Source organism: Cololabis saira, chromosome 4 (assembly GCF_033807715.1).
Source record: "Cololabis saira isolate AMF1-May2022 chromosome 4, fColSai1.1, whole genome shotgun sequence".
NCBI lineage: Eukaryota > Metazoa > Chordata > Actinopteri > Beloniformes > Belonidae > Cololabis > Cololabis saira.
In genome coordinates this window covers 29,686,549-29,713,191 of record NC_084590.1, presented here as the reverse complement: position 1 = coordinate 29,713,191, position 26,643 = coordinate 29,686,549, and the positions used below count along the sequence as shown (strand labels likewise).

The following is a 26,643-nucleotide window of genomic DNA, read 5'->3' as shown; positions in this document are numbered from 1 at the left end:
GACTCAGTGAGATCAGTATTAATTAATAGCTAAAGACATTGTGTTTTGTGTGGAAATATCTAACGGGTAATGCGATCTGGATTCCTATAATTATAGGTTGCCATGTCAGGTGTTTATTAAATGTTCAATAAGAGGCGGTTAATGTGTCAGGAAATGAATCAAGCAAATTCGTAAGTCAAGTGAGGCAACTGTTAATTAATGTTTTGTTGTTGTTGTTGTTGGCTTTATATTTGGTCTTGCGAATCCTTAAATATGTTCATTCTTGTCCAACTTAAAATACAGTTAAAACAATAATAATACAAAAAAATAACAGAAATTTGTATTCACTGGAGATGTGCAGGGTTTCCCGACAAACATATTACTTTTTTTCTAATTATTCAACAATCCTTTGGCTCTTGCGGATGAAATGGTAAATTTGCAATTTCTTAAATTGATTATGAAGGTTATAACTAATATTGATTATATATAAGTTACAAGCTGATTCGGACAAACAAGCAGTTGAATCATTCAAATTAAAAATCCATCTTTTTTTTTTTTTAGATTAATTATTGGGGCTGGTTGGGGTTGGCTCTTGGGTTCGGGGGGAGATTTAATTTCCTGACATAATACCACACTCGTTTCAAAACTAAATGAGTATCCCAAAAAGTAATAAAGAAAATAAATACAATTACACATTGCACCATTGTGCGTTCGTTTGTATCCTATATATTCCTGTTTAGCTTGTATTGGAAATTACCAGTTCTCTTCTGCAAACCCTCCGCAACAGAACTATGAATAATGCATCGGTTTAGCATCACGGGCGCGTGACAGACACCAATGTTCACGACTAAACGGGCCTGTCACAGCACTGACGGTATCAAAAGACCTTTAGCTAAAGGCATGAATTATTAAAAAATATTTTGCTCTCAAGGGTTTAATGATAACAACACCTACAAGTACGATAATGATAATAATCATCGAAATAAATTACCCGAATACATTGGCCTATATATTTAAAAAGAAATCTCAGCTCATTAAAGAAACTTTTGTTGATTTATTATGGGAACGAAAAACATTTCGTTAAAGTGGATTCACGTTTCACATGTAATGGAAAAAGTAAAACAATTTCATGATTTTTTTAAGAAACCCGTGCCTCAAGTGAGCTCCTTTTCACTGTTATAAAAACATCAAATTTACATAGGCTACAGAAAGCACGTGATTTTAATACACGGAAAGAAAGGAAAATACAAAATGAACCAATTCCCCACAAGGCATTCATAAAGCCACCAAATCATAAAAAATAATGCATGTTTCTTGTGTATAAACATATCTTACACGTGCCCGTACCGTTACGTATTCAACTCCTCTTGTTAAGTGTAATATGTTGGTTTGTTCACTGGGTTAAAGATGGCATTTATGACATAGTGCACTCCTTTAAAAGGGGGCCCAGATCATCTCGCAAATATGGACATTAGTTGGAGTTATGATTAAACGTTCAGCATAGCCAGACGCATGTTTTACACAGTCTCACATTTCTGGTGCATGTTTCGCCATGTTTCACCTTTACAGGAAGAGGCCCAAACAAGGTCAGATAGGCCAAACATTCAAGGGAGACCTCTCCTTCCTCTGAGAGGACAGGGAAGAGGAAGAGGAAGGGGAAGAGGAAGAGGAAGAGGAAGAGGAAGAGGAAGGAAGATGAGACAGAGGAAGAGATAGAGAAATGGTTCAAAAAACTCATGCAAACACCGCAGTGGCGTTTTCAAACTGGACAGTTATAGGGACGGAGAAACACTCCGATTCATTGTCCTTTTTTTTTTTTGTCCCTATTTTGTCAAATAATTCCCGCTCTGGCCTTCTGCAGAGAAAGTGTTTTTGAACTTGTATGAGGCCAGCCTCTATATATATTTATATGAACAAAATAAAATCATGGCAATAATAATAAAATATGAGAACATAACAAAACAAAACAAGTGCAGAATGGATCGCCTCGTTTGACAAAGTATCGACCGAGCCAGTATGCTTCCTCCTCTTCCAGCTCCTCGGGGTGTCCCGCCGGCCTCCTCGGCCATGGAGGAGGCTGCTGATTTATGGTCCCGCGTTACACCAACGCAGAGCCTACGGTGTAGGGTACGCAGTGTACGCCGTAACCCTACGCCGTGGCTCTGCGTCGATTTAACGCTGACCACAATTCAGGCTTTACGGTCTTAACCAAAGAAAAACAAAAATCACGTCTGTGTAGGCTAATACGTCACAGTCTTTTTCAATGTCTTTGTCTCATAAATAGCCTATATTTTATATTTATACGTCGTCTTCCTTCATTAAGAAAACATAAATTACGTCCATGGATGTTTTTTTCCACTTGTCCGTGGATTTTTTTCTCTTTTCACTTCCCTTCTTCTTTCTTTGTGAATGTTTTTTTTTTTTGTTTGTTGAAGTTGGATTGTTTTTGTTGTTTGGGTTTTTTTGTTTTTTTTTTCCAGTGTCTCTCGGCGTCCCCTCCAGGCGTCACAGTCCCAACGCGGCCGTGTGCTTTTTGGCCTTGAGTCTGAGGTCGGCGATGCTGGAGTTCTTGCTGGTGTTCTTGGCCGCGGCGGCGGCCGCCACCACGGACGCGGCGGAGGCCGACTCTGCGGCCAGCGTGGCCAGCGGCAGCCCGAAGGGCGGCGCGGGGAACATCATGTAGGGTGCGTGCGCCGCCAGGTGCGAGTGCAGGTGGTGCTGCGCGTGCGCCACGGCGCTGTCCAGCTGCAGCTGCGCCTGCACCTGAAAGGAGAAGGGCGGCACGTTGCAATGACTATCCTACGGGACGGGACGCACGGGTGGGGGGGGAGAGAAGGGGGGGAGAACATGCGTTAACTTTGCATTTGGGTTGTCTGAAGACTCATTTTGCACGTGTGAGACTGTATTTGTAATTCATGTAACACCTTTTTAGATGATTTATTGTAATATCTGACGGCTGCTGACCTAATGTCTCAACTTTGGAGTGCAAACCTCTGCAAACTCCTGCAACTCTGTAAGTCTAAATCCAGATTTGAGTTTTTATTTGCACAAAATTCAAATTTAATGGCTTTTTGGAGTGAGGAATGACCTTAAATTAAACTAAACCCAATATAAAGTATTACAATTTTAGTGCAATGGCCGGACTCAGAAGCGAGAACAATTAATTGTAATTGTAAGAAGAAAATGTCTTAAAACTTGAAATCTATTCTTTCCACTAGGAACATTGATATGATTCTTCCAGTCAAAAGGGGGGGAATCCAATTAATCCACGTTGCTGGCACATTGTTTCTTGCCAGTGTGGTAATAAGAGTTTATTTACCCCCTATTAGAACTCATTTTCACGTGTGAGACTGTATTTGTAATTCATGTAAACCCTTTTTATATGATTTATGGGGGATAATGTCTTAACTTTGGAGTGCAAACCTCTGCAAACTCCTGCAACTCTGTAAGTCTAAATCCAGATTTGAGTTTCATATTTATATAAAAAAAATCATATTTAAGGGCTTGAGTGAGGACTGACCTTAAATTAAACTAAACCCAATATAAAGTATTACAAACAATAAATAACATGTGCAATAACAAGATGTGCAATAACCATATGTGCAATATCTATGCAATATCTGTCTGTCTACCTCACACTCATTCTAACTGCATGTTTTTTGCACTGTTTTTTTTCCTTCGCACTACTTTTATTTCCATCGCAATGTATATACAGTCTATATCTTGTAATTATACATGTATATATTTTTTACTTTTTACTTTTTACTTTTTTACCCCCTTCCCTGCATGTGTGTGTTAAGTGGACTGTTGCTAACATGTGAGTTTCCCCATTGAGGGAGTAATAAAGGATAATCTTATCTTATCTTATCTTATCTTATCTTATCTTATCTTATCTTATCTTATCTTATCTTATCTTATCTTATCGTATCTTATCTTAATCTACAATTTTAGTGCAATGGCCGGACTCAGAAGCACTGTTAAGTAATTCGAGAACAATTAATTGTAAGAAGAAAATGTCTTAAAACATGAAATCTATTCTTTCCACTAGGACCATTGATATGATTCTTTACTCCAGTCAAAAGGGGGGGAATCCAATTAATCCACGATGCTGGCACAGTGTTTCTTGCCAGTGTGGTAATAAGAGTTTATTTACCCCCTACATTAGAACTGCTCTCTGCATAGCACTTGGGCACAGCCTGTGCCAAGGCAGCAGTCGGGGGGCGAGGGGTGGAATTGGCTGTTGAGGGAAGGATTGGTCTGGTTTTTAAGACTATGCGCTTCAAAGTGACTTGCCTGTTGGAATGGCATCCGTAAAGCCCCCACGTTGACATATGGCGCTACACGACAAGCTTCAAACTGATTTGCTGCTCCAATCAGGACTCCTGCAAAACACACAGACGATAGCCTCATTGTGAGATGAGCATTCAGCCCCACAAATGACAAGCTGTAGAGCTGCACAACGAGCGCATAAACTGGTTGTCGGCGTAAATAATTTCCAAGGTAGGCACTCAGCGAAGAAATCAGGGTACTTTTATGGTATATTGACTGAACATTGAGCCACCAAGCAAACACTGTGTAAAGATCAAAGATGTTGGATGCATTTTAATAGGGAGGTGCCTGGGAATAGAATAGAAGATAATAGAAATACTCATTTTGTGGACTGATGTGCGTGGATTTGGGTGTAGCTACCTTTATGTAACTGGTTTTCCTGCTTTCTGCATTTGGCTCTTCTATTCTGGAACCAAACCTGCAGGGACAGAAATTAATTAGAGACCCAGTGATTGGCAGCTGCTTGTGAGGCCATGTGTAATTCCTCTCAAAGTGACAACAACCGCAGAAAAACAATATCCCCGAGGAGCACTGAAATATTAATGACACTGCTTAACCCCAGATTTTAATTATTACATTTAGTCTACAACAAGAACGAGTGGGGGTGAGAGCAGAGAGAAGGGAAACAGAAACACTGAGGGCAAAAAAAGGAAAGAAAGAAAAGGAAAATGTAGTAAATGTGATGCTAGATTATCTCCAGGAGAATAGGAGCATTCTTTTGGAAACCGTGCAGGATTATTGGACTATAATAAATATACTTGTCAGCGCTGGTTTCATCTTTCTGTAGATGAGTGTCCCCAAAGAGTTGAATGGACTGTTGGATATCAAATTGCAGCAAGGCTATTACGGTTTTGGACATCAGAGCAAAGCGATCTGAGAGGATCTCTCTCTTTGTCTTTCTGTCTCACTCTCATTAAATGACCGCTGAAATTAATTACCCTTATCTGCAGGAAAAACAGTCAGAGAGACGCTTAGATGCTTCACATTTTTGTGTAATCACGCTATAACGCTTAATTGTTTAAAAAAAAAAGAAAAAGAAAAGCTCAACACTTCTCTTTTCCATATCTTGAAATCGGCGAATTTCAGAGGAACGCCTTGAAACACAGATTAATGATAATCTGATTCAAATCTCTCTCAGGAACATCGAGTTGAATTACCCCACAGGCTTCAATCTACGTTACATTAGCCCCATAAACACACAGTGGAATCATGATTGAAATATATCGATCTGGCTGTCAGCTGGCTTCATTTATTGATCACAGTGTATGTCACTCGGAAGTCTTTTTTGCGCACGCTTTCAGGTATAATTTATGACCATGATAAAAGCAAATGCAGTGCAGTTATTGATTGAGGCAAAATATAAAAACGAGTCTAAATACACGTGTGGCCTTTGGTAAAAAGAAATATAATTCTTCAGTGGAGATGAAAGAGACGGAGGGAGAGTTGGTCTTGATTTAGGTTGAAAATAATACATAATTTATGCAAATCCCCGAGCTGTGCGCCTTGTTCGGGACACAATACGCCTTATTGGTGAGATTCCAGCTCAGGCTTGGGAAGCCCTGCAAAAAGCTGGTTTGAACTTTTTTTTTTCTGGGGGGAGGTGGAGGGTGAGTTTGTTGATTGAGATCATTTTGGGGCCCGTTTTGCGATTTCTTTTCTCCAGAATGATCGAATATGGAGAGAAATGCTAAGTCCTCCCCTGAGCCGGGCCCGGTGGATGAAATGAATAAGATGTAGTAAGGTTTTATGCTCATTGTCCTCCCTGTTCGTCTTACATACAGAACATATCTGAGCCCCCACCTTCCATGCATCTCCCAACGCTCGGACTGGGTTTCTGCACAGATGGTCTGTCCACATGAAAAGTGCAGCAGCACTAACAAACAGGGTCTTTGGTAACAGACACCCCCAAATGAAGACCAACATTTGTAGACTTATTTGTGTCTGTACGTTTCGACAACAACGATTAAAACGACTCGGATTATATAACCAGGGACCAAATTCCGAAAATAAAATAAAATTCCATAATGACAGTGATAATTCCATATTTTGTTCCTGTGTCTTCCCTACAAATACCTTTTGGTCTAGCACAAACCCAGAACCACGCAAGGCTGCGTGAGCACATTTATTTCCCCATACAAAGTGAATAAATAAACTAATAAAATTTAAAGTAAAATATTCTCATTCTAGGGAGGCTTGTGAGATGCATTTTCATAAAACCAGTGAACTGTTATAAAAATCCAGCTGGAAAAAGGAGTAAAAAGAGGATACATGCACGTTTTCATTCTGTCCTTATTATCTGCCACGAATATTAAAACATTAACTGACACTTGCATGGTGGTATCAGTGTTGATAAGTATATGACTGTTAAACTGCTATGTATTTCCTCTTAGTGACTTCTATGGGTCTGTTTGTGCTTGAAGATATTGTCTATAAGAATAGCTTTAGATGGGTTATATATTATTATTATTATTATTATTATTATTATTATTATTATTATTATTATTATTATTATTATTATTATTATTATTATTATTATTATTTTATAATTTTTCATGTATGTGAATGAAGTCTTACCTGTACTCGGGCCTCAGACAGTCCCAGTCGTTGGCTTAGCTCCTCCCGCATAAAGGCGTCCGGGTAGTGGGTCTCATCGAAGAGCCGCTCCAGCTCATTGAGCTGCTCTAATGTGAAGTTAGTCCGACTTCTCCTCTGTTTGATTTTAGTTTGTGCCTCGTCCTCTATAGGCTTCGAGTCCTCTTTTCTCTCTTTAACATCCGTGGTGCCTGTGTTGGCAACAAGGTTGAAGTATCAGCGTGCTGCACTGTCACCCCCAATATGGTCTATATAGTCGTATATTTCTATTGTTTGTACATATTTTTTTCCATCATTTAAAAAAAAAAAGCCACTCATAGCACACAGATCGGGTTTTTAGCTGAATCTTACACCCCATTTCTTAAAAAATACAATCAGCAGGTTTACCGCAGATTAAAAGATTGAAGAGCGATAATGCCATGCAATTCATCAGCAAACCTGGCTGTTAAATATGGGTTATCATGGCCAGAGAATGAAAGAAACAGAGAAAGACATGCCCTCCAATATCACAGAGCTATCAGACCTCGGATGTTTTGTAGAGCTACATAAAGCTCTTTAATTATTAACTGCTTATAAATATGTAACGCCAAGCCCACTGTTGGATGTCTGATACATGCTTGTCGTGGTCCCGCTTTTAACCACGCTGCCCGTGACGAACAGATGTCACTTTTACAAGCCACCCCACTCCAAGACATCTTAGTGGGATGTCAGATTTAGTGCAGGTTTCACAGCTAAGGCATTGTGAAGAGGACAGACTATACAGGAAAGACGGGTTAAATGTTGACGAAATTGATTAGACTGCTTTGTTTAACAGGAATTAAAAACAAGCAGCTTTTGCTGTTTCATTAAACAATTGCCCTGCTTATGAATTCCATTTTTATTCTGACTAATCTATTTATGTATCTAATAATTTTATTCTTGTCATATACTTTTAAAGGCCATGGATTATTTAGAATTGTATTGGGGTGAAAAATAACGCCCCCTCCCAAAAAAACATTAAAAAATAAACCAAAAACACAAAAAACGACGTCTCCCCCTGATGTTACACTTAAAATTGGTATTTTTATTTAAGTTTTGGCGCGTGGTGTGTTTTTCACGCCTAGAATCAGGTGTTTCATACGGCTTGATTATTGACAAAAATAAGCATGCATGTAAATCAGAATCAGTTCCATTGTAAATGTAATAAGTTATAAAAAATAAAATGTACAAAGGTTAATCTGCAACGTTTTTGACTATTCAAGACAATTGGACATCCACCGTCCTGTTATATATCGTTTTTTTCAGAGTTTAAAACTTTTTGTTATCGTGGTATTTCTAAGAAGCAAAATATTTATTAAAAACATTAAAATTATAAAAAATAATGTCAAATCAATAGACTTTAGGAGTTATTTGTATTTAAGTAATGAATGACATTAACACAAATAAATATGAATTTGCTTTCAAAAAGAATATAAGCGTGATAAATGTTCATCCTTCCTATAGGTCTATATCAATGCATTTGATATTTGAGGATTGTTAAACATGCAGCAGTCTCAGAGATATTAAGTAAAAGAATACATAAATATCAACTTTTGAGCCACCCCAAATTATAGTTTAGTTTGCAAGTCTCCCTATTCTGCTATATCTAAAACATCCACACACTCCTGCTCAGAAAGGATCGAGGATTTCATTCTCATAGGTCCTACCGTCTATGAGTTTGGGGCTCCCGGCGTCCCTGATCCTGTCCGGCCCGAGCATGTCCGTTTCCCTGCCCGGAGAGAGCGCGAGGTTCCGGGCGACGGCGCTCGCCTCCTCCCGGCTCCCGGGCTCCGCGGATAAAGACTCCCTGCTCACTGCTCGTGCAGCCGCCCCGGTTTCCAACACTTCCCTGTAGGTTATCACTTCCTTCTTCTCCTTCACTTTCTGATCGAAGGACTTAGACACGAAAGCTGTGAGCTCTTCCATCACGGCTTCCTCCCTTCTTAAAAAAAAAAAGGGGGGAAGAATCACACATCACACATTCACTCGCACACACTCTCCCTTTGCTTCCACGACAGCTCAAGACATCAGTGGTGTGTGGCTCGTTTTTTAAAGTCGACCCCCTTGAAAATGATATACAAGGTGATTCAGCCAGCTGTGGATGAAGGTAAAAAAAAAGAGAAAAATATATATTATATATACAGGAAGATATCTTCTCAAGCCAATTCCTTCTCCTTTGGTAGCAGAGTTGGGAACCTGCTGGTGATCCTCTATTGAAGTCACAGTATTTATACTTTGCGGCGCCTTGCCCCCTTGATCCGTGCAAATTACCTCCCCTCAGGATGCCGGGATGAGCCCCCCTTCCCGTTCACTGATACGGCAGCGAGAGAGAGCGAGAGAGAAGTAAAAACATTAAGCAGCACCGACGCTATTGGCCATTAATCCGAGATTGACAAGAAGGACTAATTAATTCAATTAAGCGCTCATTCGCTGCTATTGTCCTGAGTTAGTTTTTTAAACACCCGGGAGATGGCCATGGATCTCTCTCTCTCTCTCTCTCCCTCACAGTCTCTCTCCCTCTCTCTCTCTCTCTCTCTCTGCAGGGGTGTGGCTTAAAAAAATCGGAAAATGACAAGTGAGAAGGGGGCACATGGCTGAGGAGTCCTTCCTCAGTGTATCTCTGTGATCTGGGCGAGAAAAATAAGACGCAACGATGACACGGAGAGAAAAAGAGGTGAAAGCGGACCAGCTGGGATGAGGAGAGGAGAGGAGCAGCGCCGGCTTACACAAGGAGCTTTAGATCAAGTTCAAGTGAACGCTTTTGGCTTTAACCCCAGTTGCAGGATAGTTGGCCCGAGGCCTGGCATCTTTTTAAGGTTTTCGGTGTGTCTCTACTGCTACCACACTGTCGCTTTTTATCCCATTTGAAACGGAATTACAGAAAAGAAAAGAAATTAAAAAATGTTTGCACATCTAAAAATATCTACAGTGACACTCATTATTGCAAAAATAATAATTATAACAAAAGCTATTATCAGTATTATTATTAAGTTAAGTTACATGAAGGCTGGGTGACGTGAAGGTTTTGTGAAAAAGTATGAATTATTTCTACACTAACCATGACACACGTTTGTATTCAGCAATAATGTATTTTGCATTTTCATCATGAACAAGACTATATCGCTTAATGTTAATCCTCAGTGGGCTTTTTAAGCCATTAGGATGCCAAATAGCACATAAACGCTTAATTACAGCGCCTCTTGCAGTGATTTGCCAATGGGCTCACTAATTAATGATTTCAACTCCTCGATTTTCTTGCAAAAAATGTAAAAAAAAAAAAAAAAAAAGTGAACGCTTGTATTTGCGAAAAATAAACAAATAACGGATCACTTGCGGTGAAGATATAATGGTGTGGAGGGAGGGCTATTAAACAAGATGCGGAGGCAACATGTAGCCAGAAAAGAAACAGGATACAGCGGAATTTCGAAAATGTCAGGATGAATTATATGCAAAAATTAAGCATGTTTATTGACAATCTATAAACCCTATTTCTACGTGGAGAGTTAACAATTCACCTAATTAATTATTAACGGCGTTTCATCTTGAACCCTAGGCATTAATTACTATTAATCCTGCTGGATCTGAGAGCAGGATGCATGGATTCCATGTTAGGCAGCCGCCCTTTTTAATCTGTTTGGGAGTTTTTGCCCCTCTGTTCCTTGTCTAGACATTAATAGTCATTTCACCTTCAGCCGCGGCATGTTTTTAAGATTTCAACATGTCATTTTTTCTTTTTCAAATTGTATAGGTGATTACCCCAACTGTCTTTGTAGTTCCATGTAAATATGCGTTGTTTTCATATGTAATTTTAACAGATTGTCTGATGGGATGCAAATATACAGGCATTTCCCTTAGTGAGTTGTAGCCTATACGGGTATCTGATCGAAGCTAAATATATAATTGCACAGTTAAAGCAATTCAGTGAATAAATAAAAAAATATTAAAAACTTTGAGAAAAAAAATCACAAATAGTAAAATGTCATGATGGGTTTTAAAGAAAAAAATACAAGTGAGAACAATATGCTGCGGCTCCATAAAACGATCGCTTTTGTACTTATGAAGGTGGGTTAGTAAACCACTGGTTTTCAAATTTCAAATGTGGAGACATCCAGAAATGTGCTACAGCTTTAATAAAAATATGCATTTTTTTTACACTAAAGTAACCTCGAAATGAAAACTGTTTGGAAATGAAATGCGTGTTTCTTTTAAAGTTTTGTAAAAGCAACAACAAAAATATTGTCAGAGTTGTTTTTACTCCAAGAAGACATCTTATAGACCGAGTAATAAAAAGCTGCAAACCCATAGAGAGCCATCGATTGCTCTGCGCTTGACTGTAATTCCTGAACGTATCGATGTTTTCTGGTTTGACCACTCGAGTCTCGAAAACAGAGCATGGCTGAGTTGTGTTGAATCTACAGCGATTTAAAGGTTGAGAGCGGGACTTTTATCTTAAGGTAACGACGCTTGTCTGTAACATTTAGCTTTAGGACAATATGCATTAACTGAAATGAGAGGCACTGTTAATTTCAGAGTGGTGATAAGCCTAAAATCATTTCGCCAAATGCGGACTATGAGAACCAAAGCATAATAGTTAAATTAGCATGCTAGCTAGCCTCAATAACATTGTATTTTACCTGTTTATCGCTCGTATTTTTACGCTTACACAACTATTGCGTTATTACCTCTGCCACAGGGCTTTAATTAACACACATGCCACATCTACACGAGCTAGTTATTCTCTGACAGGATGTGTTTGCTCTGTAAAATCCACTATAGTGAAATGAACAGTTGATTTGCACATGTTTCCTCCACGGTTGCTGTAATGAGCAACCACCATCCCTGTGTTGTAGCAGCTGAGAGTGCGCCAGCATGGGTCGGCGCTCGTCTGACAGTGAGGATGACAAGGGGAGCAGGAGGAAGAAGAAGCAGCGGCGTCGTTCCTCCTCCTCCTCCTCCTCCTCCTCTTCCTCCGGCAGCAGGGTGAGGAGCAGCCGGAGCCGCAGGGCCAGCCGCCGGAGCAGGTCCCGCTCCAGAGACAGAGACAGGAGGTGAGGAGAGGCAGGAGTGGAGAGTCTTAATGGAGAGAAGAAGTTGACTGTAGACAGCGTGTGTTTTATCCCCAGATGCAGATACACATCCTATGCCAAAAAAAGAAATCCCACACACTATTATTTTGACCACCAACTTTGCTTTGATTACCATACCTGTCAAGTTTTGGATTTAAAATGTAAATGTAAATGCAGAGGTGGAAAAGTACAAAAATATTGTACTTAAGTAAAAGTACAAATTTTCTGCTTGAAAATTACTTAAGTAAAAGTAAAAAGTACCCATTAAGAACATTACTTAAGTAAAAGTATAAAAGTACCTCAACTTAAATATAATAAAGTACCAAAAGTACATGGTGTAAAATGTACTTAAGTACAAAAGTACAAAGTACAAAATTCAAAGTACAAAATTATTTTCAAAAGGATTGCAAAGAAATGAAGAATCCAAGAATTTGCTTACAACTCTAAATAATGGTGATATTATTCTGACCCCTTTAGCGTTTGTTTCCATTACCCCATTTTAATTTCTCCCTTTGCTCATCACTGCTGCTGTTCCCCATTGGCCCCGCTGACAGGTGCACCCCCAGCCTGTAGTATGCAGTGACAACAATAAGCAACCCCAGCTGATAAAGGATGAGACTTTTGAACTTTTAAATGCCAAAACCACCTTAGAAGGGGTGGAATCAAAGAATGGTGCGCATGGACACGCGTCGGCTACCGCTCAAGGCTGATTTATGGTTCCGCGTTACACCAACGCAGGGCCCGTACCCTACGGCGAGGCTCTGCGTCGATTTAACGCAGAACCATAATTCAGGCTTCAGTCCTCATCGGTACTCGACGCGACGGCGGTTCCTCCGTACTTTATTTATATAGCACCTTACATCAACCTAGAGGTGAACCAAAGTGCTTTACATAACATACAAAAGAATAAAACATATGAACATATAAAACATCAAGTATAAAAAAGTGTCACCACACTACTGGGTATTAAAAGCCACCCTGAATAAATAAGTTTTCATTTTATATTTAAAAAGGCCCAGGTCAGAGATGGTGCGTAACTCACAGGGGAGCTTATTCCAGAGCCTGGGGCCGGCAACTGAAAAGGCTCGGTCACCCCAGTGCTTCTGCTTTGACCTGGCCACTTCCAACAAATGTTGGTTGGAAGATCTCAGAGCTCTGCCAGGCTCACGCACCGTTAAAATCTCTGATAAATAAGGAGGGGCAAGGCCATTAAGAGCTTTAAAAACAAACATTAAAAGTTTAAAATCAACTCTAAAACGAACAGGCAGCCAGTGAAGGGAATAGAGGACCGGGGTGATATGCTCTTGTCTGGGTGTGTTAGTTAAAAGACGGGCAGCTGCATTTTGTACCAGCTGAAGACGGCTAAAAGAAGATTGGGCGATTAAAAATACGGGACATTTTTCCCGCCGCCGTCCCACCAGCCCAACCAGGGTCCAGTATCTTACATTTTAAAACAGATTTAGGAGAAATCCAAAATAAATACCTGTCAACCACTTACAAACTACAATTATGTGCTCGTAGCCTGATAGGCCGACCTTTGTTGACACTGAAATGCTGTGTACTTCCTATGTATGTAGTTCATAATAAAACCTAAATGAAAACACAAAAGGAGAATTAAAACACATTTATTTATTTTAAATAAATAGCGAGGCTAGTGTCAATTCAGTTTGCAGTTTAAAAATGATTACGTTATAAAATGGAAATTTACGGGAAAATACTAATACGGGAGGACAGCGGGAAAGAGTGGTAAAATACGGTAGTTTCCCGGCCAAAACGGGAGACTTGATAGGCGTGTTGATTACTCCAGCAAAATATCATTTTGATAAACTTATTTCTGTCTGGAGTTGCTTTAATCTTTCATAAAAATCTTGTACTGACGATGAGACAGTTGAATTTCTCCGATTAGTCTTCCGAACATCCAAGGATTCTCAGTCAGGTTAAGATTGCGGTGGCCTATCCATGGGTGAAAAGAATGTTTAATGCCCCCTGACCTCTCTTCTTCTATTTGGATCTTGCGTGTGCCATCAGAACAAGAGAAACATTTATTGAATGTAAAACCTGGTCATTTAAAACACTCGGGTTGTCAGCTGACCTCATGAATGCAACTCAAGATTGTAACAATACTCTAACAAGCTTGCCCTGCAGGGATCAGGTATGATGGGTGCATCAACCGCTGTGCTTCTTACTCTGCTGCACATTTACCCTTCACTCTTGAGAGGGGTGAATCTGGACTCACCAGACCACGTGATCTTTTTCCATTGGTGCCAGGATCCAACCTTTTATGGTTGCTTGGATTTGGAAACTCCTTTATTTCCCCCTTTTTTTCAGTGAGACTTGCTTAAGTGTTTTTCTTAAGGATACAAAGTTTTTCAGTCACAGTAATTTGAATTTTCTTTGCATTGTGTGTGTGGAATTGCTCCCACCTTCACACTTAGACTGCTTTCAGACCTGTGGCCCGTTTGTTTTGTTCAGATTCAGGGGCTAAATCGATACAGTTGTTTAATTTTTTGTTTGTGGCGTTTGTGTTCACAAGCCAACCGTCTGTAGCGGTTCAAAGCTGTTAACAAATGCCGTGCACGAACCAACTGTTCTCTCATTGGTCAGAAATGAACACGGAAGGAGTTTCCTCTTCCGTACCTCGGGAATAAAACAACTATGGAGCATCGTAAGCGAGTGTGGCTAGTTTGTTTCTGTGTGTTTCTGTGTGCTGTGTCAATTATGTTCTCACTGCAAACGAACAGCTCCAGGTCTTAAATGGAAGCGAGCCGAGACCACCTCTCCTAGACGATCTCGGCTCGCTTGTTTTGTGCCGGATCCGAGCGCGATTGCTGTGTTCACATATACCAAACAAACCAATCTTTAGGGGGAAACGCTCCCTGTTTCCGAACAACTGCTTGAAACGGGACAGGTGTGAAAGCACCCTTAAACATCACCTTGAGTTCAGCTATTGATTTTCTTCAATGAAACTTCACCACAATTTAAATGATCTCCGATCATGATAATTCAAGATTTTTTTTTTTAACAACCCCTTTTCTTTCTAGAAATTGTGGTTCACTACTGTCCTTCCATGTTTTAATAAATCATTGGACACTTCTTGATATAATTTGAGTTGTTTAAGTTTTCTTCCCAGTTGTTTAGTTTGCTTGGTGCAGACCAACAATTTGACCCTACTGAATCAGAACAGAATCTTTTCCATGAGCACATGATGTGTTTTCTGAGATGGTTGTTAAGTAATTAGAAGCTCTGTGCATCAGTTAAAAGAAGCATTTGAGTCCTGCATCATCAAAGGTACATTAGTTGACTATGAATAGTCTCTTTTTGTAAGGCTTTATTCATATATGGTATATCAGTGTGCACTCATATTTTGAATTTTGTTCAATTTCCCCTCACCTCTTAGTTACTATTGTACGTATTTTTTATTTTTTTAAAAATATTTAATATTTCTTGTATATATTTTATATTGATTCAACACTGTTTGCACTGTCTTTGCACTGGAAAGGGGATCCTGCTTTCAATCTCACTGTACCCATGCATAGTGACAATAAAGTATTCTATTAATGTACAATGTGAAGCATGTTTATCTGTGAAAATGCTGTCAATACTGAAATACAATAGAAACCAGAAAAAAATGACTGGGAGAATTTCTGGAACTAGTACACTAACGAGGAAAAACACAGCACAAATAATATTATGTATGACCTTGAAAATGAAGAATACAGTTTTCATACAATGTAATATTTATATGAGAAGAGAAGGTTTAGCAAAGAAGAATAGAATATTTTGTTCTGGCTTAGATTTTTTTTCTCTGGAATTCATAAATGTAAATTGAGAAAGCTATAATTAATTGTAATGATTTTTTTTGAAACTTGTGTCGACTTGTGCCATACAGTTAACAGAAAATATGTAATTTGTTTTTATTGTAGTTAGAATTAATTTAGATTACGCAGTCTCCATCCATCCATCCATCCATCCATCCATCCATCCATCCATCCATCCATCCCTCCCTCCCTCCCTCTCGCCACCACTGTATGTGTGTGGCTTGTCAGACAAGGCTAGTTGCTGGTAATTATTTATGAGACTTGGTCAAGGTCCATTACTGCTAATGGGAAGTCATTGCTTGCTTGCACAGAATGGGACTGGGTGGGCAGTGTAAACCCTGGGACAACAGACAACAGTCTCATCTATTGGCAGGAGATTTTGATCAATTAACCATGGCTTCGTTTGTCTGATGAAACCAATTCTGTTAAATCATCTCATACGAAAGAGAGCACACATTTGTATTCATTTCAGTCTGCACAAAACATGTAAACTGACCTCACATAAGGTCACAGAGGAGTGCTTATTTTCTGAGGGGTGAAATCATGACCATATATTAACATGTATCTTGAAGAAGAGTAATTGTATCAACTGTGTAAGTGAGATTCATGCAAAACAACCCCTTGGATGCAATAGGGTTTTCTCTGAAATGTTTCTGTGTTAAATATCAGTCTCCCATCACTTGTATTTTAGCTAATGTTTTTTATTACATTACATTTATGCATGCTTTTGTAAAAAATATGTGCACCAACACCACCTCCCACAAAACCTCTGCTCAACAGTTTCTACTTCTTCAGTGTGATGTGTGAAGTGGTTTTGTGGAGTGGAAGTTATTTCGTAGGGCCTGCTCTCAGGATCCAGCCCTTAGAATACTAATAGATCTTGTGGTGGTACAAAGTGGTACAAATCTTGTTTGATAGTTCAGCCTCTTTGTTATTTGTATTGCTTGCCTTTTTCTTATCTTCTGTCAGAGGTCCCATAGGACTGAAGTTTTTGTTTTTATTTCTTCAGGGTATGCTAAAAAGATTTGGTTGTTTTTGGCTTTGGTGAGACAAGAAGAGAGTTTAAATAATGAATATTTCACAAATTGTTTGTACAGTACAGGAGAGAGTTTCCACATTTAAATTCATCACCCATAAACGCCTCCTGCTTTTTGATATCAGTAGGAACATGGTGTAAGTGGTGTTTGGAAAATAGATGCTACACTGTGCTGTATCCACATTAAAGAGCAGCAGAGCACCAAAGGGCCCCTGTGGAGGAACTGCAGGGCAGCCTGCATGGTTTTCAGCTTTGGACCACAGATGAGATTGTTCACTAATGCAAAATAGTCAACAGAGCTTCTGATAACAGGTGAGCTCGGCAAAAACATGTTTGCTGTTGGAATTAAAAGCAGAACAGATCAGGAATGCAGCATTTTGGTTTTGCAGAGGAGGGTAGAGTTGCAGTACTCTGGTGAATGAATGCAGAGAATTAACTTGCTATCGCAGGGTGGAGCATAAGGTTAAGTGAGGAGGGATTTTATATAGGAGTGCTTTAGTAAGATTTTGGACTTGTTTGTGCATCGTATACTGAGAGGCAGTGTACAAATATGGCAAATGGCCATGAAAGAATTTTAAGCACTAATTAAAACGACAAGCTTTTCTCAGAAAGCATATTTTCCACACTGAGATCCAACCAAATTTGTATGTTTTCTATTGCCGATACCCCGCTGTGAGACTGTTGTTTGGCTTCAAGGGCCCTGCCAATGGTAGAATTGAATTAGTATTTTTATGTGTGTGTGCACACTAGGAGAAGACAGCGTTCCAGCAGCAGTTCATCCCGCGGTTCATCTCACAGGAGGAGGAGTGCCGAGAGGGAGAAAGGGAGGAGCCACCGCTCACGTAGGTCACGCAGCCGGGACAGGAGGTAACATCTTTTTCATTCAGCACAACTGGAGCTTTGCTCATTCACACAGAGGTTTAATGCAGCTTTTGAGGATTTTGCGACAGAGAGGGGAAGCAAGTTATATGCGTTGCCTCTATTACTCAGAAAAAACCATTTCAGTTGAAGTGCTTTCGTGTAACGATCACAGACTTTTCTTGGTATAGGAAAATAAACATTTTGTAAGTTTCATCAGTATCATCAGATGTAAACACATAAAATATTTAATCAAAGGCAGAAGTGTGTGTTACCGTGTTGACTGTGCGTGCAGTCATGTCTCAGGTTACACTCAGTGGTTTTACTCTGTGTGTATTAATGAAACAGTGGGTCTTATGCAACAGCAGTCCATCTGTCTGCCCAAATTCACCTCTCCCTTCCCTCATGAATGCAATTTAAAAAATCATTAGCCATACATAAATAGATGAATAATGATTGTTATTGGTGCAGTTAAGTATTTTTTTCTTTCCTTTTTTTCCCGCAAAGGAGAAAGTTATTCATGCAAGACTAATGTGTACACACCTGCACCGCAGTGTGAACACAAACACGCTCTCAACGCTAGCGAGTCTTGCATCCCTTTCAGAAACATAAAGACAAAGCTCTGTGTGTGGTGATCCATGTCATTAGCATAGATAATCTGCTGCTAATGAACCAGTAAACTGTGCTGTTTTAAATCCCTCACACACACACAGACCGTCTCAAACCTATAAAAACATGCACAGATGCACAATTGAAGAAGAGGTTGTCATAATATATGCACGAGCAAGGCCCTTTGTTTACTTGTGTATGGCTTCGGGGGGGAGCAGAGATCATTTTAATCACAAAGGAAAAAGTGTTTTAATATCTTCATTACAGAGGTTTCAGGATGAAGGGATTATGCAACGGAGATGCTTTGACATGTGTGGTTGATAGTGCCATGAAAAGACGCCACACTTCAACTCTCAGACCACAAGCTCTACAAATTTCTGTGCTGAAGCCATTTATTAAGAGGATTCAACCAAATGGATTCCACACATTGTATCTCTACTCTCTGCAGCACAGTAGCGATCACTCACAGAACTGTTGATGATTAAAACATTAGTCAAAAATGGCATCGCCGGTGTGGTGTGAGATGAAAGGTTGAGGAGATTTGGGAGATTTAGAACAACAGTTGACAACATCAGCGCTCACAAACACTGCATTGTGATTAGGATTTTGCGTTGTGTAATCAGCTTAGCGGTAAGCGTGGAGCAGGTGGGATGGGCTGGTCTTGGTGGGAGAGTCTGGGGGGGTTGTGAGGTGGAGGCCGTGTTGAAGGTAGGGGTGTGCAAAATGATTGCATTGATGTCACATTTTAGGAGCTGATGATGACTGCTGGAATTTGTGCTGACACTTTTGCTTCTGTTTTAGCAGGAAAATGCAGCAGCGATTTAATAGATGGTAATAAAGATGAAATGATTTATTAAAATACTCAAAGGAAATGATTGATAAATATTAAAGCAGCACTATGTAACTTCTCCACCTTAATATCATATTTCCAGAGTCATTGTGATGGTACATCAACTTCCAACAGGTTTAATGAACCTCTGTCATGGTCTGAGGGGTCTGTATCGCCTTCACTGGCACTATGTAACTTTGAGGAGCATGGTAGGAACCCTGCCACACAAAAAAACTACACATTTTTACGGCTTTGACTGCTTTACGGCATACGTCACTTCCCCCTCCTTCCCGATTCGCAGTCGAGACGAAAGTTGGGCGGAGCGTGGAGAGCAGAGCTCAAGGGAACTGGTGGTGAGCTAAACACGAGTTGTTATCATGTCCGAAGCAGCGAAGAATCTGAAGAAAATAAAAGTTTTAACGGAGAAGGTGAAAAAAAGAAAGCGTGAGAGTAACAAGCTAAATGAATTTAAAAGAAACAAGAATAAACATTGGCCCGGCGTTAACCCGCTGGCGTGAGCTGAAAGACGAGGAGGGATGTCCGACCGATGGGGATTTATGGGGATAAAACAAGAGACAGAATTGTTATGATACAAATGTAAATGTAGAGTTCTATGTTCAATAAGAATCAAAATTAGAATGTTTTCACATTCGTCTTGGGTTTTGGTAATTCTAAAATTACTAACAATATCAACAACAGACACAGAATAATAGTGATCATAAAATTGTGTAATTGGCAATGAGGAAGCTTTATAAAATAATAATACAATTGAATAGAATTACAGCACTAGAGGAAAGAATGCAATGCAAAGAAAATGTATAGAACATTTCTATTTTTCCTGAGAACTGTAAAATTGTGCAGGGCTGACCTGCAAAACATTCAGTTATTCACAGGTTATAAAGTATTTTTTTGTTTTGTCAGTAAGTATGTTGGAATACTAATTTATGACGAAGTCCCTCTAAAAAACGTGATAGGAAAAAGGTTCAGTAGAACAAAACCAGAGCGTTTGTAGTTTGCATTATCTCACTGAAACAGGACAGGGGGGAGGGGGTGACTTCACTAATAAAAACCAAGTTGAACTTAGTGATTTTCAACCTCGTCATATTATATTGTTTAGCCAAAAATAGATACATTACCTCTTCGCTATCCATCCTGCAAACGACTGCTGAAAACAGAAAAGTAGTTTTGAAAGTCCGTCCCGTCTTCTCTCATTCAATATCAAAACAAATGCAGGCGACGGGGACAGGAGTTTTCCGGCAGTACGCGCTGGTGCTCATGGGAAACATAGTGTTCTTTCTGGTAAAGCACTACCGCTTTTGTCCAAAGGAGCCGCCAAACTCAACAAAAGCTGAAAGTTACATTGTGCTGCTTTAAGATAAATGCCCTTTCAGCTTGTGGCCTTCATCAGGGTCGTCCCTGATAAACTGCAAGTCTTACCAGAGTCTTGACTTTTGAAGACCCTTTTCCTCTCCGTGGACCTTGGTAGTAGATAAAGTTGCGCATGAATGATCTGATAAATCCTGAAAAAAAAACATTGCACATTTTTCTAGTTTCAGGTGAACAGCTATGGGATTTTACTGCTAACATTTCTTGCCTTTCTTGGGGTTTCATACCATTGTGGGGACCAGACGAGGAGTTTAAACCATGACAATCCTACACCATCCTTTTTACAGTTTGTTCACCCAATAATTAAACAGTACTTTAAAAACATAGTTTTCAGATTATTTGACAATTAATCTAACAACCATCTGACATACAGAGTTGAACCACTTATGAGAAATGATTAGACTTTTCTTAGTTTCTGTATTTATTCAGGACCAATTGTTTTATCAGAATTGTTTGCGCCTCTTTGTGAATAGAAATACACTTTTTTGAGGTTGTGGAATAAAACAGTTTTGTGTGCTGTGTGTTCGTGTGCCACAACTGCCATTAGTCAGAGCTCAAAGTGTGTGTGAATGAGACTGGCTGAGAGGCTGGCTGATGGATCAGGGGAGGATTGAGTGGACAGGACCTCATGATTGATACTCTGATAGGATATGAACTGCTTTTTGCTGCCCCCACCCAACGTGGCCACACCAGCCCAGCACCACCATCAATGTGAATAAGGGGGGAAAACAGTGACTGGACAGAGGAAAAAGATAGGGCTTGAGAAGTTAGAGTACAATGTGGAGAAAAAGTTCAGAGAGAGTAGGTTGCGTAAAAAAGATCTAAAATAAAGAAAAGAGGAAGGGAAAAATCATGCAGTAGCAGGGTTAAAAGATAGACTTGAGTTGAATATTATTCAGAAAAAATGAGAATGATAAGATCCATATAATAATATTGCAAGGTTGAAGATTAGGACCATAGTGGGCTGTTTAGAGTCGAAGTGAGGGAATGCTATTACCTTCTTTTCAATCTTTCTTGTATAAATAAAAAATAAAGGGATACATGAAATAAGAATAATTCTCTGTCTTGTGTTTACCATCCATTGTTGCTTCCTCCTTCTCTTCTATCTCCTTTTTTCCCCGTGCTCAATCAGAGAAGGGCCAGGTCCCCCAGAGGCAGTCAATCTTGCCCTGAAATGTAAAACAGACAAGAGGAGCATATTACCTATTTGCCATTAATGTTTATTCTCTTTGATGTGAGCAGGCATATTAGGCAGCGTGTGTGTGTCGAGTCTGCCTGTGTGCGCACTGTCAAGTGAGCATGTGTGAGGGGATCGAGCGTATGCATGTATGTGCAAATTTGCGTGAATGCATGTTCACGGGGGGAGTATCACGACCCAGTCCGCTGGGGAAGAGCAGAGTGGAGCATGGCAGCAGCAGCGTGCAGCTATCTGATGTGTACCCAGTCCAACAAAGACGACACGGCCTTTCATCACAGCCAGATCACAGGCACGTCTTTAGGTGAGCTCAGCGGAGCGTTGTAATGCTCAGCTTTTATTGGCGGCCACAGCAGGGGGGAGATGTGTGTGGCTCAGTCAGTCACTCTATCAGTTCTTCGTTTTCACAAGTTAAGGAACACTATTGGAAGGTGAGATGGAAGGGTCGGTGTAATAAATCCACCCCACGACCAATCAAAGAGGAAGAGAGTACAACATTCTTTGTTATTCATGCATGAAAATATGGATTCACAGTTGTAGGTTTGCATGTACTGCAGGGCACGCGCAAAGACTTAGGTATTCCTTATTAATATTTCAGGGCTGTGATGAGTTAGCACAGTAGAATCCTAGTGTCAGGGTTTAGCCCCATCAAGACTCAGTAACGCTGTTGATTGGTGGCTGTCTTGAGTTGAAGGAGAATAAGACTTGTAATTATCTCTCTTTCTCCTTGAGGACATAGCTGACTAAAAAAAAAAAACCTGACACCCAGCATGCCAGGTTAGTCAACCAGATTCATTATTAATATCAGACACCTTTGAAACATCTGGATTGTGGGTGGTGGCCTAGATAGACATTTATACACTGCAAGGTAAGTCCAGATTTAAACTTTAACTTCTAGTTGCATAGGTAAGACAGTTTAAAAAAGCTTTATGGGCTTTTATTTAGATTTTTAAGGATACCCAATATGTTGGTAGATCTATTGGCTGAGCAGGTGCCCTGGGTACAGAGGTTACAGTCTCCATGCAGGTGTGCACAGGTTTGAGTCATGACCTCTGGGCCTTTGCTCTGTGCCCCCATTTCCTGTCCAAAAACTTTCTTTAAAGGACAACAAAAAAAAAAACAATATGGTAACTTAAGTATTAAGAAAGAAATGTTATTCAAGTGTATACATTTTTCCTGATTCCTGAACACTGCTGGATCTGTTCATTATTATTCTAATGCAGGGGTCGGCAACCCTCCCTAGTGGCTCCTGGAGCTTTTTCAATAATTTTTCACCTTTTTTTCCTTTTTTTCCCCTTTTTCTTCTTTTTTTCTTCTTTTTTTCTCTTTCTTTTCTCTTTTTTTCTTTCTTTTCTTGTTTTTTTTGCTTTTTTCTTCTTTTTTTCCTTTTTTCCCTTTTTTCTTCTTTTTTTCTTCCTTTTTTTCCTCTTTCTTTGTCTTTTTTTTCTCTTTTTTCTCTTTTTTTCCTTTTTTTCTTTCCTTTCTTGTTTTTTTTTTCTTTTTTCTTCTTTCTTTCCTTTTTTCCACTTTTTTTCTCCCCTTTTCCTTTCCTTTTTAATCTCGACATTTCAACTTTTTTCTCAACATTTCCACTTTTTTCTCAACATTTGAACTTTTTTCTCGAGATTGTACTTCAACATTAATCTCAACATTTTGACTTTTTTTCTCTAAATTTTGACTTTTTTCTCCACATTTTGACTTTTTTTTCGACATTTCTCCTTTCACCATTTGTCTTCATTCTAAGGCTGATACAAGACCTTTCATTTTTTACGGCTCCAGACATATTCGTTTTTTGTGTTTTTGGTCCAATATGGCTCTTTCAACATTTTGAGTTGCCGACCCCTGTTCTAATGTTATTAACAGAGGTGGAACAGATGAACATTCATCCATCCAACCTCCATACCTCCTTTATCCCATGTAGGGTCATTGGGGTCTACTGGAGCCTTTCTTAGCTGTCCTCAGGCTAACGGTGGGTGACACTCATAGGCTGTGTAAAACAATGGAGGAAGCATTAGGTCACGTGACCCTCTGGATTTTCTGAAGAGCAGTTTTAAAGCCCATATTTTGTTCGTACCTGGTGCAGTCATGTTGCTTTGGAATCCAACGGGAACACGGCCACCACAGTCAGTAAAAGTTAGCCTTGGTTAGCAGGTCCCTTGCTGCAATATCTCCAGAGCTGCTGGCAGACAATACCGTTTAACATGTTGACTCAACAATGAAATAACTAGATTAGAGGCACCAGGTTGGTACAATCGGCTGGTTGCTTCACTAAGCACAGTCGTCGTTTGTCTGTCAATCAGTCATATTAGAAATAAATCTAATGCTATATATAAAGTCTCCCCGGGATGGCTCATGTTATAGAATTTAGACTTCTATAACATGAGCTCTGCTTTCTGGACAGGAGATCAGGCATGTCTGCGTAGGTGTGTGCATGCATGTGCACGTAGAGGGATGGCCTGTTATTTATTTCACACAGCAATTTTCTCCTTTATGAGATGAGGTGTCATACATCTGCTAGATAGCTTTTTCTGCCTTGGTTCGACATGGAGTGTGCACAAGGTCACCCACACAGCTTGGGAATGGGAAGAGGAGGAGTGGTGAGGTCTTGTACACGATAGAAGGAAGGCAGGAAAGAGTAGTGTGGGAAGATGGAGGGCAAGGGAGGGAAAATCAACAACTTAATTGTCAGAGAGTTATTCGGCCTCCTAGATTTTCTTGCACCTGGATCAGCTTGGGTGGGAACGTTTCAGTGCATTTGTGTCTATCGTGTATTAATTCACACAGTGTGTATGGCATAGCAGGTGGTTTTGGGTGTTGCTTGCTTTACAGGGAAGTAGGCCAGAGTGTGTTTTGAGGACATGACAGGAGAAATCTGTTAGATTTTGCTGTTGCAGATGAATTATTGGAGGTGCTGATGGATACAATGAAGAGAAATTCGAAAAACTATTAAAAGCAACCTGGACTTATAAGACTTGTAGCTCATAGTATGTTCTAGTGGCCCTCTTGTACTTTTAATATGTTTTTAAAAGCACATACACTATTTTACTGATGCAAAATATTGAACAGCAGAACCCGTATTTGATTTATGTATAATTTTCTTGTGTGTCAATGATGACATCATAAAGCCAAGGTGATTTGCAGTTTGACTGTTATATTTTCAATTTGACTGTTACATTTTCAATATCAAATCTTTTACTGGCCAGCAGCAAAGATAATGTCTATGTTCCAAATTATTTACTTGCACGTTAGACTACACACTACTTTGAGTGAATAAGTGCATCTACTTCCTCCACATTGTTAATGTGGAGGAAGTGGTGGGACACTTTTTTGATACATTTTCAATTAAAAATAGGCCAGGATCTGGTGTTTGGTGCCAATGATACAGCTTGAATCTTTCATTAAAAAAGCGAGAGTTTACACACACCACAAAGACATTAAGGTCAATTTTGTTTGGAATTTACAACTGTTGAAATTGTTTGGGGGTAACAAGTAGGTAACTCAGGTGAAGCAGCCAAAGAATAAAGTGTACCGTTGTCATTTCTGGTAATAGCAGGATGACTGAGTTAAGCGTAAGAACAGCACTACGCTGGTGTAACTTTAGTCATCCAGGTCATGGTCATTTTTCAAAGGCTTTAATCAAGGCAGCTGGACTTCCTTTTCTTGGTTTAATCTTCCACCCAGAAGGATGCCTCACTCTTAAACCCATTGATGGGGAGTTTCAAGATTATAAACTGTTGAATCCATATGCAAATCACTTGACCCTCCTGGTGCTCCTGTGGGTCGTTTTTATCCACTGTAAGTTGTTTACTCGGTTTCGGTAACATGAATCAAGGCTAGACAGGTGAAACCTGAGGCTTCTTCTAAGTAATGTTTATTTTTCCTGTTTGACAGATGGCTTTATTTTTTTAAACTCTCTCAAACTATCTCACTAACCTCAATGTTTTACACAAATCCTTAGTCACAGCTCATTGTCCAATTTAAGACTGTTCTTAGCCATTCAAATGCTGAAGAGCATGACAGTCAAAGTTTAAACACCACAAAACTGAGCCGCCATTGAATTTAACAATCCTGAGAGTCTTTAGACTCACCAGCGAGAAATTGTCCTCAGTCGGAGTGCCAGCAGTCCTGGATACGCTACAGCATGTTTACTTTAAACAGCTGATGATTGAAGGCGGAGCTCTGTAGATCAAACGTCCTCCTCCTCTTGCACTGAAAGACAGCTGTTGCAGAGACATTATGGAGTTTGCCAGACTCACCTCTTCACCTCTTCGATCTGCTTCATGTTGGTGTACATTTCCTTTTATGTCTTCTGTGTTGTCTTCACCACTTCTATTGTGCTCAGTCTCAGTTTTAATGGGAGTCATATGCTGTCACTGCTATCCATTGTGACATAAGTATATTTCATCTGTGAAAGCAAACATTTTCCCTCATCATAAACAAAGACATCTTCTTTATTTCTTTATTTTTTTAATATCACACCTGTATGACCTTCTACACTTTATGGCCAGTGTTCATCTAATAAACCATATTGGTAATCCTATCAATTATTCCACAAACCCTCAACTTCTTTTTTTTCTCTTCCTCTTCCACATGATGATATTTTAACCCTTTCTTTTAACCAGGCTTGAGGTGTTGATTTAAAGAGAAAGATAACCTGGTTTAGTTCAGCTGTGTCTTCTCAGCCAGATAAAAACCAACACGCTTCCAGTTGTAAGATCTAAACATGTTGGTTGTTGTTTTCCTCTTTTCCTCTTTGCCTCTGTCTTACTCTGTTTTTGTGTTGTCTTTTTTTATTTATTTGCTCCAAAGGCCAGTCAAGCACTGCTCAGCTTTGTTGTCAGAAACCTTTATTTACCAAAGGGTAGAATAAGTGACTGACACAGACAGCCTCTTTCATCCCTGCCTCGCCGCAAGCAGTGCTCTCCTCT

The 26,643-nt window shown here is 39.7% G+C and overlaps 2 protein-coding genes across 3 annotated transcripts in view; one reads left to right on the top strand and one right to left on the bottom strand.

Annotated features, from left to right (window-relative positions):
• Window positions 1-2,432: 2,432 nt before the first annotated feature.
• shox2 (shox homeobox 2) lies at window positions 2,433-9,104 on the bottom strand. The gene is made up of 5 exons (XM_061720332.1): window positions 8,586-9,104; window positions 6,883-7,091; window positions 4,669-4,726; window positions 4,273-4,361; window positions 2,433-2,778 (listed from the first exon to the last, which is right to left on the bottom strand). Exons 1-5 carry the CDS (start codon window positions 8,842-8,844, stop codon window positions 2,485-2,487), a joined length of 909 nt encoding a protein of 302 aa, XP_061576316.1. The 5' UTR covers window positions 8,845-9,104; the 3' UTR covers window positions 2,433-2,484.
• Window positions 9,105-11,287: 2,183 nt separating this feature from the next.
• The window catches only part of rsrc1 (arginine/serine-rich coiled-coil 1), a 147,306-nt gene continuing 131,950 nt past the window's right edge, over window positions 11,288-26,643 (top strand). The window contains exons 1-3 of one of the 2 annotated variants that reach the window (XM_061720329.1): window positions 11,288-11,372; window positions 11,769-11,966; window positions 17,589-17,705. In XM_061720329.1, the coding sequence (XP_061576313.1) occupies window positions 11,788-11,966; window positions 17,589-17,705 (296 nt within the window). In that variant the 5' untranslated portion in view covers window positions 11,288-11,372; window positions 11,769-11,787. The remainder of the gene's footprint in view (window positions 11,373-11,768; window positions 11,967-17,588; window positions 17,706-26,643) is intronic. The other variant, XM_061720331.1, reaches the window with a different exon arrangement.